Source organism: Seriola aureovittata, chromosome 10 (assembly GCF_021018895.1).
Source record: "Seriola aureovittata isolate HTS-2021-v1 ecotype China chromosome 10, ASM2101889v1, whole genome shotgun sequence".
Taxonomy (NCBI): Eukaryota; Metazoa; Chordata; class Actinopteri; order Carangiformes; family Carangidae; genus Seriola; species Seriola aureovittata.
Window position 1 is genome coordinate 25,389,555 of NC_079373.1, and position 19,228 is coordinate 25,408,782.

General features: G+C 41.1%; 1 protein-coding gene across 2 annotated transcripts in view; it reads left to right on the forward strand.

The window, feature by feature from the left end:
- The window catches only part of LOC130176947 (chemokine-like protein TAFA-5), a 46,500-nt gene extending 36,739 nt beyond the window's left edge, over nucleotides 1–9,761 (forward strand). For both annotated transcript variants that reach the window (XM_056388395.1, XM_056388394.1), the window contains one exon: nucleotides 7,977–9,761. In XM_056388395.1, coding sequence (XP_056244370.1) covers nucleotides 7,977–7,985 — 9 coding nt within the window. In that variant the 3' untranslated portion in view covers nucleotides 7,986–9,761. The remainder of the gene's footprint in view (nucleotides 1–7,976) is intronic.
- The last annotated feature ends 9,467 nt before the right edge of the window (nucleotides 9,762–19,228 follow it).

Genomic DNA, 19,228 nt, shown 5'->3' on the forward strand with positions numbered 1-19,228 from the left:
ATGCTACCTGTGGTATCTCCTAGCAGCAGATATTCTCAGCTTCTGTGGGCATGGTTGCACAGTTTCCACAGGAGCACCTGTCCAAAATATATAACAGATATAACCGAGGTAATTTATAACATGTCACTTATTGCATATAATGTGGAGCTTGACAACAGTGTAGTGTAGAAAACTGCCCAGTTTAGTCTTTGACTAAAGATTACTGTTGCTGTCAGACATGTTTATGCTGATTTACAGCTTTTACTGTAAAACACAAAATAAATTTACTACATAAAGGAAGATGTCATGATGAGCATCTCTGCTCAAAACATGGAGAAAAATGATTTACTTTGTCAGCACCTATTAATATATCTGACTAGTACTGACATTGAACACCTGTAGCAGTCCACATACAACAAACATTTTCAGACTGTAAAAGTATATCTAAGGAGGCATGACAGATAACTACATTACACTATTCACAATAGTGCTTATTTACCAAAAGAGCTCCAGTAATGACGAGACAGTAACAGTTAGCATTAGCTACCTAGCTACATGTTAGTAACTGTGTGCCAGCTCTCATCAACAAACTGAAAATGTAATGTCAAAATACACAAAATTGGTTACCAACCATTCAGAAACGTCCTGCTGCAGTTGTAGAGTTTGAACTTCTTCAGCAGCCTCTCCCTCTGGGTCAGATTCTGGATAAAAGTTGTGTGGTTGAACCAAATCGCTACCGACGCCAGGTTGCCGGTCACGGTCACCGTAAACATTAGAGCACGGTGCCACAAGCCCGAACGGCAGCCCCTTCCGGAGAGGGGCGTGGTCAGGCACAGCTCATTGCATTTAAAGCTACAGACACAGAAACAGCCTGTTCTGAACAGGGCTGAAAAAGAGGGGTTTACAGGCATGCTGAAATATAGGATCGGAGTGGATTTTTTAGCAAAAAGCTTCAAATACATGCTTTGGGGACCTCTGAGACTTATTCAAACTTGTTGAAAAGGAGCATAATATGTCCCCTTTAAGTTAATATTTTCAAATAAAAACAGTTTCACAATACACCCTTAAGTTTAAGCATTAAAAAGTTTTCTCCTTGTCTCAGTCTTATCCTTAAGGAATCACTTAAAGTCAGTTAAACCGCTGCACAAAAGGCCTTGGTGATTAAACAAAGTATGGAAAACACCTACAGGTACGTTGGACTCGATCTTAACTGCAACACGTCCGAGTTTATGGCAATAAATGAAGAAAATTAACCCGTCCTCATCCCATCGTGTTCCACGACCAGGAGACACCCTTAACGACACAGTAGAGTTTTACCGCTGTAAAATCTTTCACTGCTGCAAAAGCCTCAACCTTTTGTCCGAGATTCTGCGCAACACGTTAAGTAACTCCCTCAGCTAAGGAGAAAACGTTTTGTGCAACCGGCCCCAGACTTCCACAACAGACAAGGAAAACCACAAAGTCGGAAGCTACTGTGTGAAGTAAAACTTTAAGGACACGATACGTACGGCGCCGTCCACTTCCTCCACTTGAACTGCTCCACTGATTCTGATTCTGCGGTTTCACTGAGTCTCTCTGGTTGTTTCGTCTTCAGCTCTGTTATCTGTCTGTCTAAACACCTGGCTGTGAATTAAAAACTCTCTCATTTGGGGGGAGAGGAGAAAGCGATGCATGACAGGTGCTTCATTCTCATCCTCTTCCTGTAATTGATCCCATTGGGCCGCCAGTGCTTTAGCAAGAGCCAATCAGAGAGCAGGTACGAACTGCACGACCGCAGCAGTTTGTGTGAAGACGACAACAGGAGGAAGGAAGTGTTTGGAGATGACCGGACTCGCCGCAGCGGCACTGATTAAAGCTCAGTCCTGCTGAAGCTCAGATCACCTGATGACGTGCGGTCGATTCTGACATCTGATCTGTGAACTCATATTCAACACTGAGGTAAGGCAAAACTAAAATAAAAATGCAGGTGTGCAAAGCTTGTAGGGACTTACCAAGAAGACTGGAAGCTGTAATTGCTGCCAAAGGGACTTCAACAAAGTCCTGAATAAAGCGTCTGAAAACTTCTGTAAATGAGAGATTTAGTTCTTCATTTTCAATAAACTTCTGATTTCTAAAGACATGTTTTCACTTCGTCAGTATGGATTATTTAGTGCAGAGTGACGGAACGAAAATCTACGACACAAGTGTGCAAAAAGTGAAGGCGTCTGAATACTGGTCTGAAGTAAATGCACATCTGTTTGACACTAATGAACATGAGCTTTGTTAACTCTCTTGAGGGCTAACGCCACCGCAGAAGGTGGAGCTATTGCGTCAAAAAAGCTGTTTGCCAACCGCCAGAAAATATCAGAAGAAGAACAATGAAGCCAGTATATGTTTTACCACTTAAATAATGTGTCATAAAATGTGGACAAGTTGGGGGCTTGTCTCGTCTTTGCTCCCGTTTGTGCTGGGACTTCTAGGTAGGGTTTGTGACTGTGGACTTTTGTACCGGTTTGTATTTGGTAGGCTGCCTGGCCGTGCAGTTTGGTGTTTTTTTGGATATTGATTGTATATTGTGTTTGGATTGTCTGTTGGATTTGTTTTTGGTTGTATGTGCGAGATTGCGCTTCAGGCTTTAGGGTTTGGGGACCATGGGCGTAACGTTTGTTTTGGAGCGCACCCGGCCCACCCGGATCCTTTACCTGTGCCGGTTAACCTTTGGCTGCTACTACAAGCAAGTGTTTGAAATTTGAATGTGAAGTAGTTCATTTTAATCTGTGTGAGTTCAGCTCTTGTGAAGTGTGAAGTTACACAACACATTACAGCAGCATGAACAAACCAGAACGGTAAGTGCAGAGAGTCATGCAACAGCTGTTTGAGTTGGTCACTGGTTGCACCATTTAAAATAAGGCCCTTAAAACCAAAGTTAGTCATCAACCCGTTAGATTAGCTTAGCATAAAGACAGGAAACATTGTGAAACAGCTGCACTGATACCATCACACAAACCAAATAAAATATTGATCTTGTCATTAAATTACCAACCAGAGTGTGAAGGACTGTAATAGCTAAAAACAAAATTAATTAAAAATAATTTTAAAAAACACCTTAATTTCCCCAATTCAGTATCTTTAAAGTCCAGATTCAGATTTAGTATCTTGAAGATGAGTCTGAAATGAAGGAGGTGTTTTCAGGTGCAGCTGAAGAGGTTAAAACCACTGACAACTCTTCATCTCTTTAAAATCGGTTCAGAGCAGCTGAAAGTGTTCAGCATTTCATTTCCAACAATCGTACATGATCATTACAGTCTGCGGAGCCAGGGTGTTATTTGCCATCTCAAAGGTGTAATCAGGCGTCGCGAGCAGGAAGCAGAACTCATTTGTGGCTCGCTGCGTCGGCTCCACCTGGAGTTTTTTTTTGTTTTTTTTTTGGTTTTTTTTTTGGTTTTTGTTTTTTACAACATAACTGTCCTTGGGAAAAAAAAAAGTATGACTTTACCTGTCTGTATATTGAAACCTGCAGAGGTACACTTATTACACAGAGGAGCAAATCGCTCAATCAAGCAGGAATCCAGCTCTCCTTGGAGAGAAGGACAACATTTTACTTTGAATGTGAAAACGACTCGATGCAAATTCCCCGACTGAATATCCCTTTGTTTTTTTGGGGTTTTTTTCAGTACAAGCAAGATTACAGCTGCTGCTTGTGTTCACCTTGTTTCCTGCTCAGGTAGAAACTCTCAGGAGTCAGTTTGATTGAAACCTGACCAGTAAACAGACAGAATTAGTTTGAAGGGACGAGGTGAAGGAGCGGTCACACTACGGTTTCTGTTTTCCACTTTAAGAGTCTGTCCTGGAAAAAAAACGAGTTATTATGACCCGTAGTTAGGTTTTGTTGCTAGGCGACATCTAGTGGTCGTAGTAATTATGACATTTAAAGAGAGAGTGAGTCCACGCCAGGAGGAGGTTGTGGTGGATGGATGAATATGACGCAGGAGAGCGTTGTTCGATTCCCACGTGAAACCATGTAGTTGTATGTTGTTTCTGTTATCCGTGACCAAAGTTAGCCACGTTGTTATTATTGTAACCATGACAACACGGATCGTCTAATGTTGAGGAAGTACTTATTTCAACCCCAAAATCCACAATCTTTTCCTTAACCTAACCAAGCAATGACTGTTTATTAGTGTAACCATGGCGCCGAAGGTCCGGTACACTGCTTTTCGGTACAGTTCTTGTTTTTATAATTGTAACCGAGGACTTGTTGCATCACCAGCTGCAGATGAAATCACCTGCAGATCATTTAGACGGTAAACTATTTTCTGTTGTCCAACAATAAAACTTCAGAGATCTGTTGCTCATTCCATCAGTATGTGTGTGATGTTTGGTTTTTTTTGGACATTTTGAGAAAACATTCTGCAGCCTCGATCACTTGAACTCAACAGGAAGATGTGACAAACCAGCTGAGGGCCGCAGCAGTGAGAGCACTGAGCGTTTCCTCCTGTTCCTACAAAGACGTTTCATGTGTGCTCTGATCACAGGAATTTAAGCAACAGATCTGAAATGTTCCAAACACGCCTTCACCTCCATGTTTAATCAGCTGTGAGCGGCGCGTTTAGGGACGGTCTGCATTTTGATGCTGTTCCAGAGTGATATATGGTTCTTAGTGTAATCCAGCTCGTCCTTGTCTGACTCCTCCGGCTCTTTTAGGATTCCAGCTGCAGTCGAACAGGGTGGACATGAATAATTCAAAGGTGAGCGGCTCAGAGGTGCCGCCACTGTTTCTTCTTCTTCTTCTTCATGCGAGTCTTCACCTGGAAGCAATTACAGAGAGCTCTGCCTCCACAGAGGGGACAGAAATGAAGTGTCCTTTCTCATCCCCAGAGTCTCATCGTTTTTAATCAGCATCTCAGAGCCTTCAGCCGGACATGTCCACGCTCTGCGAGGCGGATTCCACTGCTGCTGTCAGACGAACGTGTGTGTCAATCAGCATCAAAAGCGCCAAACCTACGGTTCATTCAGGAGCGCACACAAAGCTTCTTTGTGTATCTGCTGGTGTAACTCGGTTGTTTAATCAGCTACAGCTCCATTAATTGTTAATAATTGTCTTAAACTATTAAAACACATGAGTGAGTCACATTGTTGCGCTGGCTCACATGTTCCTTCATCGCCATGAACACACCCGCACAATCCCGCACACACCGTCCTGCTGCCAGAAATACTCAAACATGGATTAATCCGCTGGTGAAAATAGTCCCCAACAAATTCACTATTTCCTTTTGTTTAATGTTTGCGAAAGATCACGGTGACCAGCTGCTGTAGGAAATTACCAAGCCTGTTTTTAATGATATAATATCGTAGCGCAGGAATGAGTCATAAAACACGAAAATTAGTTAGCATTTTTGAGTTAGCATTTTAGCACTTCCAGTTCTGTCGTCCAGAAGCCTAGGGGATTGTTGAATCAGCTTTTGTTCAGATGGCTGAAATAAGGCCTGTGGTCTTTATTCTATGATGTGAAATACGTCAGTAAATACCCCAACTGTGATTTTTAAGCTTTTATGTCTCTCAAAAACGATGCTGGGGCGCCTCGGTGGCCCAGGTTCAAATGTGACCTCTGGCCCTTTGCTGCATGTCACCTCCACATCATAAAGTGGTGTTCATTGTTCATTGGTTGAAGATTATCCTGCTGAACAGAACATGTGAGTATCATGAACTTCTGTTTAGTAGTGATCTTATTTTCTACAGTAATCCAAATTGGCCCCGTTGACATCCGGGTGATGCTAACATCCGGGGTTGGCCTACAAAAACACCTCATCCCTGCAGCACTCTTACGTGTTTGTGACATTTACATATTCAGTAGGAGCCAATGGGGGTGAGTGCCAGAGAGTTAGGGAAGTCAGAAAGTGCTGAGAGACTGATGGACAAACACTTTGTTGGCTGGTTTTAATCCAGGTATGGTTGTTGTAAAACGTGAAGCTGTGGAGCTCTTTTTAAGATTCACACTCGTCTGTACTTTCATGATGTTTTTCTGAAGTCGATATTTCAGCGCTTCATTTATTCTTACTTCCTCCTCCTCCTCCTCCTCCTCCCTCTGTGCCTCCGACATGCAGACGTGTTGTGTAAATTCCCATCCCGTCAGTGGATTCGCGTCGTGCATTCGCTCCGAGTTCCAGCTCGGCTGCTTAATTGGACGAAAGGACCGTGTGGGTTTTTTTAATTCTGTGGTCTGTGTGAGGCTCGTTTCCTCTAATGAAGCCCAGCAGAGTCGCTCAGCTGCAGGGAAAACATGAAGCTGAGGAGCACTTTTAATGCAACAGTCGCAACCTAATCAATGCTTTTTATATGAATTGTTTTTATATATTTCATTTGTGGTAGCTACTTTGATTTTATACGACTGCTGCACAATATTAAATGTAAGACTGCACTTCATCTAATGAGCACAAATAGAATTATAGTAGTATTTTATTTTATTTGTGTGTCTGATGTTTATATTTTAACATGCAAAGTGTGCAGAGACTTTCTCTTTTTGTTCATTGTTGCACTGGTTCGTTCTCGTGCGCACTGAAAGTTGCGTGTGGTGAGAATAGCAATGAGTATTACCTGTACATTAATGTTTTATTCAGAGGTGATAATAATTTATGAAAACAGTCAACATCAACTGGTTCACTTGAAATCGATCTAACTCGTTCTAAATATTTATAAAACAAACATATTCTATAAATTACATTCTTTGTATTAATAATTTACTATCGTTTATATATTTATCATCATGTTTTATTATTTATGTGTATCTACCTGTCATGTAGGTGCATTACATTATTGCTCTGTGATCAGCTGATATGTTAAACCATGTAGAACGACACAGTAACATCACTGTCTGCTCTGAAACAAACTACCTGAAAATACTTACCGTGAAAATACCGTGTTTTATTTTGAAGTGTTGATCTGTACCAAGATATATTTGTGGTTTTAAGAACCAAAAACCATCTCAGTGTAGTTTTACATCTCCTCTCTCAGGCTTCTCTCTGCAGCTCTAGTAACAACAGGTCGGTGAGCCAATCAGAAGAGAGGAGGCTCTGAGCCTGTCTTCTGATTGGCTGACTGTTTTCTGAGTGATCCAATATAAATATAGCAGATTTCAGGTAAAAGCACTCAGAGAAACCAAATCCTACAAGGTTTGGATGGTGGGTCCAGGTGGGCGGGGCTTGGTGACTGCTTTGTTGTGACATCACAAAGTTCCAGAAGTCCTGACGGCTGGTTTTAAGGCTCAGTTTCTGAATAGAGGCTGTGTGCATTTCTCTGTGGACTGAGGCTTTGATACTTTCACAGTATTAATATAGAAGCTAGAGCTGATCTATAATCACACTACACATGGACAGAGACCTTTATATAATATGGGACCTTTAATCTCACCTTCCATGATTTATTGTCCACACTAAGGTTAATTTTCCCACCTCAAGGTTTCCACTGGGAAGCGTCCTGGGCTGTGGGAGGCAGAGGTAGAGTGGAGGTGGCTGACCAGAGCTGTCAGAGCAAAGTGACACTGTGAGTAAAAATAGTAACTGAAGGAAAACAGCACGGACAGTCAGGAGATGCTAAAACATAATCCAATCAACCTAATCCAACCATGACACACAGCGTTCTGCTCTCCAACCAACCTACTTCATGCTATTTAATTGGTTATACAGTATATATGCGTATATATACATCTGCAGTTTTATTGGGTACACCTATAGCTAAAGGTAAAGCAGTGTAATTCAACAGTCCTCCTTCATGAAGGTTATCATGTTCGGTTTTTTGAGAGGTGCTGATTCAACTCTAATGAGGAGGACGTGGTTTCAATAACAAATGTTATACATTTTTTTATTTTAAATGTTGATTTTAGTTCATGAACTTCTTCCATACAGCAGCGCGACCTCATCAGGCTCCTGTAGCTGACAGTTTTCTCGATGGTGGTCTCAGATCGGACGCTCAGTCTGGTCTCGACAGATTCATTTCTAACGCTGCTTATTTCCGTCCTCCAGGTCTCCTGACAGCGGCGGCGAGGTCAGACACTCCCCAGAGAAGGATTGGTTCCCACTGTACATCACCCATCATCGCTGCGCCCAGCATCTGCTGCTGCCGCCACAGCTGCTGACAACCAATCATCAGCCACTACTGGGGCGTCGGCGCTCGTCGCTTCGTTCACGGGGTGAACAAGTTCCTCCTGGAAAGAAAGCGACTCAGTTTATGTTCCAGGAGATTTGAATAACGGGGAGTACGATGAGCTGCTGGATCGATATCTTTTGTTTGGCACCAAACTCTGTTTCGTTTTTACAGACCAAAGATGAACAGAGCCAGTGATGGAGACGTTTTAAGGGGGTGGAGACTTTCAGGACTCCCCCCATGACACCATATTCATGTAAAGAAATGAACACGTTGTGATATATAAGTGACTTAACTGAGCAAAGTAATATTGTATACGAGTTGATAAAAACATGTATCTGTATGAGGAGAAGCTGTTGATGTTTCTGTTGGCACCGTCCAGCTGTTCATGTGCTGAACATCAGGCCGGTGGAGAAGGTGAAAAATCACATCGGGCATTTTAATGATAAGAACATAAAACTTTGGGCACTTTTAGCGGACGACTGAAGACATATTTTAACGTTTAGAGGCAGAAATCTGTCAGTAAATCACGTCGCAGGAATAATGTCTGACGTGGAAACCAGGCGAATGAACTGTAACACGTACAGGTTTGATTCTAGATCGAATCGGGACAGAAGAACTTCCAAGAACTGGAATCAAATCAAACCGTGAGCTAATTAGCAAATGTTAGCATGCTAACATGCTACACGTCCAACAATTTACCTGCATAGCATCATCATGCTAGCATTGTTATTGCTAGCATGCTGATGTTAGCATGTAGCTCAAAGCGCAGCTGTGCTTTAACAGCGCCCCCCAGTGGACAGAGGATATTTCTATTTACACTGTGTCTGACTTAAAAATATTCTCCAGGATGTTTATCAGTGTGCAAAGTTTCCGCTTCTTATCTGGAGGATGATGATGATTTCTGACTCTTAACCACCGGACTGAGACATTATGCATTACATCCGATTTTACATTCTCCAGTGCCACATTTGGACAAACACGCACTCAGCATGGCAGGTTTCAACGAAACAACAAGCAAACCATTTCTCCGTAGAAGCCGAGCTGTCGTGTCCGTTTTGGGGGGAGAGAAGCATTAAATGTATTTTCAAATGCCTAAAGTTCTATATTTAACAATTTTATATGTTGTATCTTTGTAGAAAACCTTATTTAACATTTATGTTGCTCATCATCCACTGGATTCACAGCCAGCTGCAGCACATTGAACGTTGCTGCTGGTCAAAGCTCGATAATGGTTTCTGACAGTTTTTCAGCAGGGATGGAGGAAGATTTTATGATTCCACTTTCTGATAAGTCACCCTTTATAAAGCATTTATAAGCTGTAACTAATGTTTTACTAAGCACCTGAATCAAAGAGCTTCAGCGCAAATCAAGTGTCATGTTCGGGGAGGATAGACATCAGTCAAACTGTGAAGCATGAGTAAATAATTGACTATCTTTAGTTACGACTTATAACCCCTTTTTGTCAGAAAGTGGCATCGAGTTTTCCTTCAGTTATTGTAGGTTATGTACACCAAATCCCAGAATGCAGTGTCTCTGTACGTCATTGCCTTATTCATCTTAGTCTCAATCAGCCGGAGGAGATGAACTCACCTTCTCTGTTTTGATGCTCTGCTGTTGTGAACCATGTTTTTCATTAAACAGAAAACACAAGTTCAACCGTCTTTCATCTCAAAGGTTTTCTTCTGACGACAGAGTTTTAATGGAGGACGACGACGGCAGGTAACAAGTTTAAAACTGTTTTCTCAAGAGGGGGGGGGGGGTTACCACGTTCACAGCAATGACACAAATCTGGTAAACACAACTGTTTTAATTGGAATATTTGTTAGCTCGGAGTTCAACAACGAGAACAAGTTCAAAGATTTTTATCACATCCCCAAGTGACTGACTGAGTGACAGAGTTGAGTGAGTGATGAAGTTACACCATTGGTTGGGCAGAACGTTTCCCATTGGCTTTGATTGGACACAAACATTTTCTATTACATCATCAGGGGGCGTTTTTTTATTTTCAGACCCCTTTAGCGACTTTGTTTTTCTTCCAAAGAAGCACTAAACTACACACCAGTAGTGATCATTTTACAAGTACATACAGCTGAAATCACAGCAAAAAGTCTTTAAACGTACGTGTTTGGTGACCCGTGGTTATAAAATCAGGATTTTAGCAGCAGCGTGACAGTTAACATGTATAAGTCTTAACAGGTCACATTTCAGTCACGATTTCATGTTCCGTTGTCGGACAACAGAAACAGCAAAACATGTAAATGAGAACAGCTTTACTGGGAGTTCGTCTGTATCAAAGTACTGTGTGTGGGAGCGCAGAGAGGAGGAGAGAAGAGAGCGCGATGATGTCATCAATATGCAAATTACTGTATTACATCAGTGACATTTAGCGACGTTCGCGTCAGGCTTTAGTTCACAGTTTTTCACCAACAGCTTTCAACGATGTCCTTTTCGTACATTGATGAGCTAAATTGGAAATTGTTGAACAGTTTAAGCGAAATCTACAAAACAACAAAAAGTGAAAAAGCTTCTGAAGAACTTTCTGAGAATCACATTATGTGTAAGTTCTACAAGTAATTTGAAATATCAGCTTCAGCGCGAACACTAAAAGGACCTGACGTACATCCTGAAAGGAGAAAGCACAACTACGTTTTTTTAGCTTAAAAAGTTGAATTTAGTGAGAGATGTTTTTTCAACATTGTGGTGTTTGAATTGTATGTGGATGTATGTTTATTTATTTAAAGGTAAAAAGTCCTTTTACACTCCCATCATAAACTCCTAAAGGTCTTAAAAAGCCCAAAACATCAACAGTGATGACTGGAAAAACTATAAAGGTAACACAAGCTGAAGAAATGTGGTTACAAAGCATTAATTAAGATTTAATCTTGAGATGATATTTGGAGATAATGACATTATAAAGCTGCGATCTCGGCGGTGGTTTGATGTCTCCAGATAATGAGCTAATTAATCACAAGATAATGATTTGATAACTAAACAATTTAATCAGGGCCTGATATTCAGAAAACACAGATAAGCACAAAAACTAATTGGTTGTCATGGTTTTCAGCAGAGTAGAGGTGGTTTACTGTGGGTGTACACGTTTGTATAAAAGGTGATTTATATCCACAGCTGGTTCCTCAGACTGACGGCTGTTACAGACTCAGACTGTTTCCTGCTGAATTCACAGAGTGAACGTGTCAGTTTTCAGGCTTCAGATGAACTAAAAATACTGAGCAGAATGTAGGCTGAGCTCTCTGAGGCTTCACTGTTCTTACATTATCCTCCTTTATTTATTAACTTTATATCCTGGCCTACTTCTTCTGCTCAGCACTATTAGCCCACTTTTTACTCACAGAAGAGGAAATTACCAGAAATCAGCTCCCCCTCCACATTACCTGTTTGTTAACATCAGGATCTGTGACAGGAAGTCAGCGCTGGTGGTTTCCATTTGGAGCAGCAGCTGAATGAAACCGTCAACACTTATCAGTCAATCTGATCTTTTATGTAACACGAATTCCCTGCTTCTTGTCCACAAGGGGCCTCAAGACCACTTTGGACATCCAGAGGGTCGACTCGTGCTTCAGACCTCATTAGACTTCATTTGGATGATTACCCATCATTTCTGATCTGATGTGACATAATAAAACAGAGGAATAATAATAATGATCCAACAATGTCTCCTATAAATTGTGTTTCTATACAATTAAACTGCAAGAGTAAATATGTTTTGTATGAAACATAAAGCACAGCCCTATAATCGCAAATGTCCGTCGCTGAATGACTGAGTGATCATAGTTCCACCATTGGGCCGACGGATGTCACATGACTGTACGTATGTATGAAGTCAATGAGAGTCCAGTGCAGGTGGACATTTGGATAATACTTTTCTTTCAGACAACAGCGAGAGAAGATTATTTGATTAATCAGTTCACCAATCAACAGAAAATTTATTATTAATTTACTTAATTAAAAAGATGAACTACTGATTAATTAATTATATGCATATCTCATATATCTGTCAACTCCTGTCACTGATCATGTTTCTTAATCTGTCAAATTTGTTCTTCTTCATGTTCCTGCATTTTTAATCAGCTGTTGATTCACAACAGAAAGTTGTTTATTTTCACCGTTTACTCCACAGTGGCATTTTGTTCCCAGAGTCGTACGTCATTAGTCAATAAAGAAAATAAACGTTCTCCGAGCTAGTTAGCAAACTCATTAGCTCAGTCGCTAATGGGACAATAAGTTCACACAGTTTATGGACACTTATGGATCAATTTGTTCTCTGGCAGGTTAAACAGAAGTGGAAGGTGCAACACAGCTAATAAGCTACAACAACAATTCATCCATTTTAGACTCTGCGGCTCAATGTCCCTTTAAAGGTCAGTGTAACCAGGTCATGAGTGCAGCTACATCTTGTTGAGATAATTACACAAAATGTATAAAAAATATGACCTCCAAATTTAATGTTGGCCCCTTCTCCTCTTCCCTTTGTCCATTTGTTATCATAATCCATCCTATTATTATTGTCGTTGTTTTGTTACTCTCGTTATAACAATGTCTGACTCTTAAAAAACGTTTTTAACAGTTAAACGCTGCTTGACTTTGCCAAAGAAAATTTTTACCTTTTAAAATGCTGATGTGACCCAACATTTAATAAAGTCAGGACAGTCTTATGGACACAACTAGAAAACAATGAGAATAATAATAAAACCCAAGGATAAAACCAGTGGAAACCAGAAATTTAAGGTGTTCACTCTAATAAATAAAGATTTTTCTTTGGTGTCGGATTGTACTTTCTGGCACAGCAGCTTTTTCCTCACAACAGACACATTAGAGTTGTTTTCATCTGGAGTGTGTGTGTGTGTGTGTGTGTGAGAGTGAGAGAGTGTGTGAGAGAGAGAGAGAGAGAGACTATGAACCAGTCTGTGAATTTTAAACCAGACTTGGCAAAGCTCAGCAGAGCTCTATTAAACCCTGCCAGTCTCACTGACATGATGCCATTAAAATGTGACCCATGTTGTGAGGAGCGTGCGTGTGTGTGTGTGTGTGTGTGTGTGTGTGTGTGTGTGTGTGTGTGTGTGTGTGTGTGTGTGTGTGTGTGTGTGTGTGTGTGTGTGTGTGTGTGTGTGTGTGTGTGTGTGTGTGTGTGTGTTCATTCTCCCCTGCTGCTCCTCACATTTGATATTCCACCAGTGTTTCTCAGCAGTAAAGACCAGTGTGGGAATCTGGAGCAGCATCTTTCAGAGCCGCTCGGCTCAAACTGAGAAAAACAAAAACAGGGACTCTTATTCTGAAAGCCCAGCTACTGGATGTTTTGAATTCATGTGCATGTTAAACTTTTAACAGGTTTTAGCCATGCTAGCTGCATGGCTCATCGGTCCAGAGGGAAACATCTCAACAGGTTGAATATATTTATTATCGTGAAATTCATATCACCATCGTTTGGCAGCGTCTTTAAATGGAAAGTTATTTTCATTTCCACAGTGATGGAAATAAACTTTCCCGACTATAAGGGTCTCACTGTTAAGCTCCGCCCTGGTGCAGTATGACATCACTGTGATGTCACGTCCCCCCTCAGCGTTGCCGTGAAAGTGACCGGCTGCAGATCTCTGAACGCTCATCTGACGCCTTAATGAGAACAATCACCGCCTCTGCCAGCTCCTTTAAAAGCCCGTTTCCATCCCGTCAGCTCTCATTAAGACTCAGAGAGGGGGACGTCTGGCTGCTCGGCTCCGCCCACTCACTCTGACCTCATCACCCCCACAGGAAAAAAAATACAAAAAGAGAAACTTCACTCCTCTCACAGTGTTTCTGTGCAACTGTTTACGTTGGTGATAAAGCTTGAATTATTATTTTTATATTATTACTTATTTATTAAGACTTCAAATGTCTATTTTTCAGAAACCTCCAATATAAATGTTTTGCAGTTACAAAGTCAAACTTATGAGTTGGATTTTAGCATGAATGTCATTTACAGTTACGCTAACTCCTGCATGACGACGTCAGAACACCTGAAGGTCACAGTGACTTTTCTCTGAGGTTCAGCAGATTGTTCAGGAAAAGCTATTTTGTTTGTTTGTTTGTTTGTTTATTTTTGGAATTTAACTCTTTGTGATGAATTTTACCTTGAAAGATTCGGCAGGTAAAGATCTTTTCAAATGGAGATGTGTGGTCATATAAATATTCATCTTCATGCGGGAACACAAACAAACACATGTTGTTTACAGTTTCTCCTTGAAAACGTCACGACACGACAGAAATCATGAGAGTTGTTTCAGGACAAAAGTTGTGTGAATGTGATTCAAAAATGTTTTTAGAGTGAGAGAGTGAGAGTTTGTTGTCGTGGTAACACACGGTGTAACTGACATGACCCAAAACTGTCACTATAGAAGTATTTGTGAACGCCTGTGAAAGGACACTTATTAACATCTTTATGTTGCTTTTTTTTTTTCTTCTAAATATAAGAGTCGTCTGTTTTTCTGCCTTATTGCACACATCACTTTCAAACTGTGTCAGATATTTTGGTGGAAAACAAACTTCTATGAACATTTTATTGATTTGCTATCAACATATCTGACAAATATGTGAATTAACAATCATTTACAATGTAATTTATAAATAAAAATGTAATTTGTAGAAAATTAAATTTATAGAAAATATAATTTATAGAAAACATTTATAAAAAATGTAATTTATAGAAAATGTAATTTATAGAAAATTGTATGTATAGAAAATATAATTTATTTAACTGTTGTTGTCCTCATCTTGTCGCTCAGTCACAGCTGCTTCCTCTGGTCACGTTCAGTCCTCGCCGCCGATGATCAACAACCAGCGAATCATCCTCAGAGCGGAGAGCTGTAGTGGAGGCAGGAGGCATGAAAGATGCAGCAGTTCCCCCTAAAACTCTCATCCTACATGTAACATTAGCATGATGAGGTACACACACACACACACACACACACACACGCACACACACACACACACACACACACACACACAGTTCAAACACAACAGGCTTTTCAGAGAGCAGAGTAATGCCATCTTCCATTAACCTGAGTTACGTTTCACACTACATACAACACACGGTACATATATATATATTGTGTGTGTGTGTGTGTGTGTGTGTGTGTGTGTGTGTGTGTGTGTGTGTATAGGAAGATTTCCAGTTTAAAATAAATATGAATAATTGAACAAAAACCTTCATGGTTACAGGATGTGTTGCATGTATATTTTCATACTGTTTACACACACACACACACACACACACACAGCTGATACTATATATATTGAAACTCATGTTGAAAGTCTTTTTTCCAGTCATTACATACAGACCTTTTCATGTTTATATTGTTTAAAGCTGCAACAATCAATCGATTCATAGATTAGTTGACCAGCAGTATGTTGTTCACCCGCCTTGATAATGTTAAATATCTTCATTGTCATTGTTGAAAACATCAAGACAGTGAAGCAACTCCCTGAGAAACGTAGTAAGAAAAACAAAAATAGTGCTAAATAAAAACACAGTGTTTAATGATGATGTTTAAACAAGGACAGTTGTTTTTTCTTTTCTTTTTGTTTTTGTTGCTGTTGGACCAGAAATCTCTGCCGGAGCCTTTAAGAAAGCAGCAAAGATTTTAGAAATATTTGTTTTAATTTTAGGCCAATATCATGATGTGACCCTCACAGAGTGTCACAGGTGGGGGAGGGGCTTCTCATTCCAAAGCAAAAACAACATTGTTCAGTTTCCAATAAAATAAATTGTATTATTTCTGTGTTGAACTGTCCATGGTGCTGAAAGTGCACATGATGCATTTTTACATGTATTATTGATACAACTTGAACCCTGTTTTTTTTTATTTCTCTTTAATGTTAAACCACATGAGGCCGCCTCCGTGCAGATGTGAACGTCTTCCCGCTCTCAGCGTCTCCAGCGAAGCAGAGAGGAAGGTGACATTCAGGAGTCCCGCTCGGCTGTGCATCAATCAGTGTTGGTCTCCGGTCTCGCTCAGGAGCGAGTGGCCAGCTCGCAACACAAAGACCCAAACAAACCCTCGCTTCCTGCCTCCTCCCTGCTGCTGTAATCCTGTTACTACACCTCCACTGCAACCCCACCCCCCATCACCTGGAGGAGAAGGGGGGGGGGGTTTAACTTTCAGACAGGAACTGAAGCATCAGTGTCTCTGCAGATGTAGCTTGACTTCATATTAACAAACAAACTGAACTATCTCCTGCATCTCATTTAGCTTCAGAATGTGGAAACACACACACACACACACATACACACACACACACACACACACACACACACACACACACACACACACGACTGAATCACCTCCTGTGACTCTTCACCTGCTTTAACAGCTGATAACTGCTGAGTAAAGACGATGGTAGGATCAGCAGCTGCTGCGTCGCCTTGACAACCAGGAGTGAACCTAAAAACAGCAACGATGAAATCAGACTCTGATCATCCTGACACTGAAGATTTGCCGTGACACAAGGGGCATCATGGGAGTTTAATTGGAGTATTAGTGAGTCAGTGTCCAGTGTTTAATACAGGAGATCCTCCTCGCTGAGAGTAATGCAGTTTAATACGGTTTATGAAGGTGCAGCTTCTCATCTGTATCTGTGATTAGAAATGAGACATGAACCACTCAGTGTTCAAATACTGACCTTGTTTTATTCTGAAAAACAGATCCACTTGTAAAGATCTGCATAAAACGTTCAGAACCCGCTTCAGACAGGAATATGTGACATTGTTGTTGTTTGATGTTGTTTTTAACAATAATTTCATGTTGGGCAATAAGAAAAAAAAAAAAAGATAAAAGAACTGAGTTTAATAATAAAATGAGGCAGAAAAGTCCAGTGTTTAAAGACTGAAGCTCATTTTAACTTTCACATCTAATCATGCAAGTCAAAAAATATATAAGCAAATAATACATAACTATATTACTGTATATCAAAATATAAATAAAAAGTCAAACTTATAAATGAAATTCAAACTCACTAATCACGTAAAACTGGCCAATTCACTGTTCCCCACTAATGAAAGTGTATTGTTGTTATTTAAAGTGTGAAGTTTTTCCTGCAGCTTGTCTTCAGGGCTGCAGACCAATCAGCAGCATGGGACACACCTGGACCAGGTGTGCTCCACACACACACACCCACACACACACACACACACACACACACACACACACACACACACCTCTGCACTCTGGGCTTTCGTTGGGATTTTTCCTTCTCCTGTCTTCACACATTCCTCCAGCTGTTTGTTTTTATTTTGATACACGACGCACAATACGTGACGTGACCAAAAGTATACGGACAAACGAACAGCGCAGCCGTGTGTGAGCGAGACGGGAGGCGGCCAATCACTTTCTGTTCTTCTCATTTGACCTTTTGACCTTTTGTTAACTTTCATGACAGAAACCGTCAAAGACTTACTGATCGACAAAAAACGGAAACACAACACTCGTGATCATCTCGTCAGCGCTGTTCAGAGGAAACATGAACACGTGTGCAAACCGGTCATGTGACAACCTTAAAGAGACAAGACAGGCGAGGTCACGAGGACGGAGAGAGGAGTCCTGAAGGACGAGGAGGGGGGGGTGTGTTAACGGACGAACAAGGTGAGCTCCCGGGAGGAGGAGGAGGAGGAGGAGGAGGACAGGTACGACAGCGCCGGCCGGAGTCTCAGCGGAGGCGGCGACAGTGGGGGTCAGTCCCAGAGAGACGCCGCCGCCTGCGGATGATTAATGTCGAGGTCAGAGCGGTTTGTTGAAGGTCAGATGAGGACTGAGGCGGGTGACGTCCGTGGACGGGCGCGGGGGGACACGTCCGCCGGACTCCCAGCAGGCCGCTGACGAAGCTTCACTCGTCTCCCCCGAGCTTCCCCCGCCTCAGCTTTCCCTCCACTTCACATGCTAAATTGCATCCCAGAGACATTTATCATCGCTGGACTTGTCTCGTTTCCTAATTTAAACCTACTTTGGCATCAGTAAAAAGCTGATGTAATTTTTCCTGCAGTTCATGTGACGGCGAGTTCAGTTCCCCCGTGGCGACGAACGGCATCGGGAATGACATCATTAAACAGCCGGAGTCACTTCCTCCTCTCAGATGTGACTGTGTGAAGACGGGCGGTGATGAACTCTGCTGCTGCTGGTCGAGTCGTCGCCTCAGGTTTTTATTTGGATTGAAGAAGCTCAGCGACGTCACAAATGAGGGAAACGCCGCCGAGTTTGATCTAAAATCAATGACAAAATCAAACAGGACGAAGAATCAACAGACGCTGGTCTTTGACAAACTCCGGTCATTTGTCTTAAAGTTTCCAAACACAAAAGGATGCAGCAGATATATAAAATATCTCTATTCACTTCTTCATGTCTTCATCCCTTTTATTTCTCTGTTCTTTGTCTTCCTTCAATTTGTGCTTTAAATTTTTTCCGTTGTTCCTTCAAACTTCCCTTCTTCTCTCTCTTCGCTCTTTCATTGTTTCTTGCATTACCTCCTTCCTTCCTTCCTTTTCTGCCCTCTTCCATTCATCTTTTCTTCTATACTTTACTTTCTTTCTCAATCATAGTCATCCTTTTGTTTCCCTGCACGTCGTTGTTACGTCAGAAAATCATCAAACGTAAAATTGTGGTCGGAAATGAAAATCAATCAGAAACACAAACGTATCTTCGGTGACCATCACACTGTGACGTTTGGCATGAGACGTTTGGAAGACGTTGGGTTTTGGTGACTTTCATTTCTTCCCTTCCTTCATTTCATTTCTTTTCTTTTTCCATTTTTGCATTCATTTCATTCCCTCCTTTAGTTCCTCTCTCCCTCCCTTCCTTTTCTCCCTTATTTCCTTTCTTGCTTCCTTTGTCAATTTCTTCTGTTTCAATTCTTTGCATTCTTTTTCTTCCTGCTTTGAGGAAGACAATGGAAAATAGTAGAAATGAAAGGAAGTAAAACAAGAAAGAAAGGAAAGAAGGAAGGAAGGAAAGAAAGAAAGAAGACAATTTAGAGAATGTAAAAGAGGAAGAAATGGATGGAAAAAAATAAAATGAGGGAAGAAATTAGTAAGAAAGGAATGTAGGAAGGAAAGAAGGAAAGAAAATAACGAAGAGAGGATGGAAAG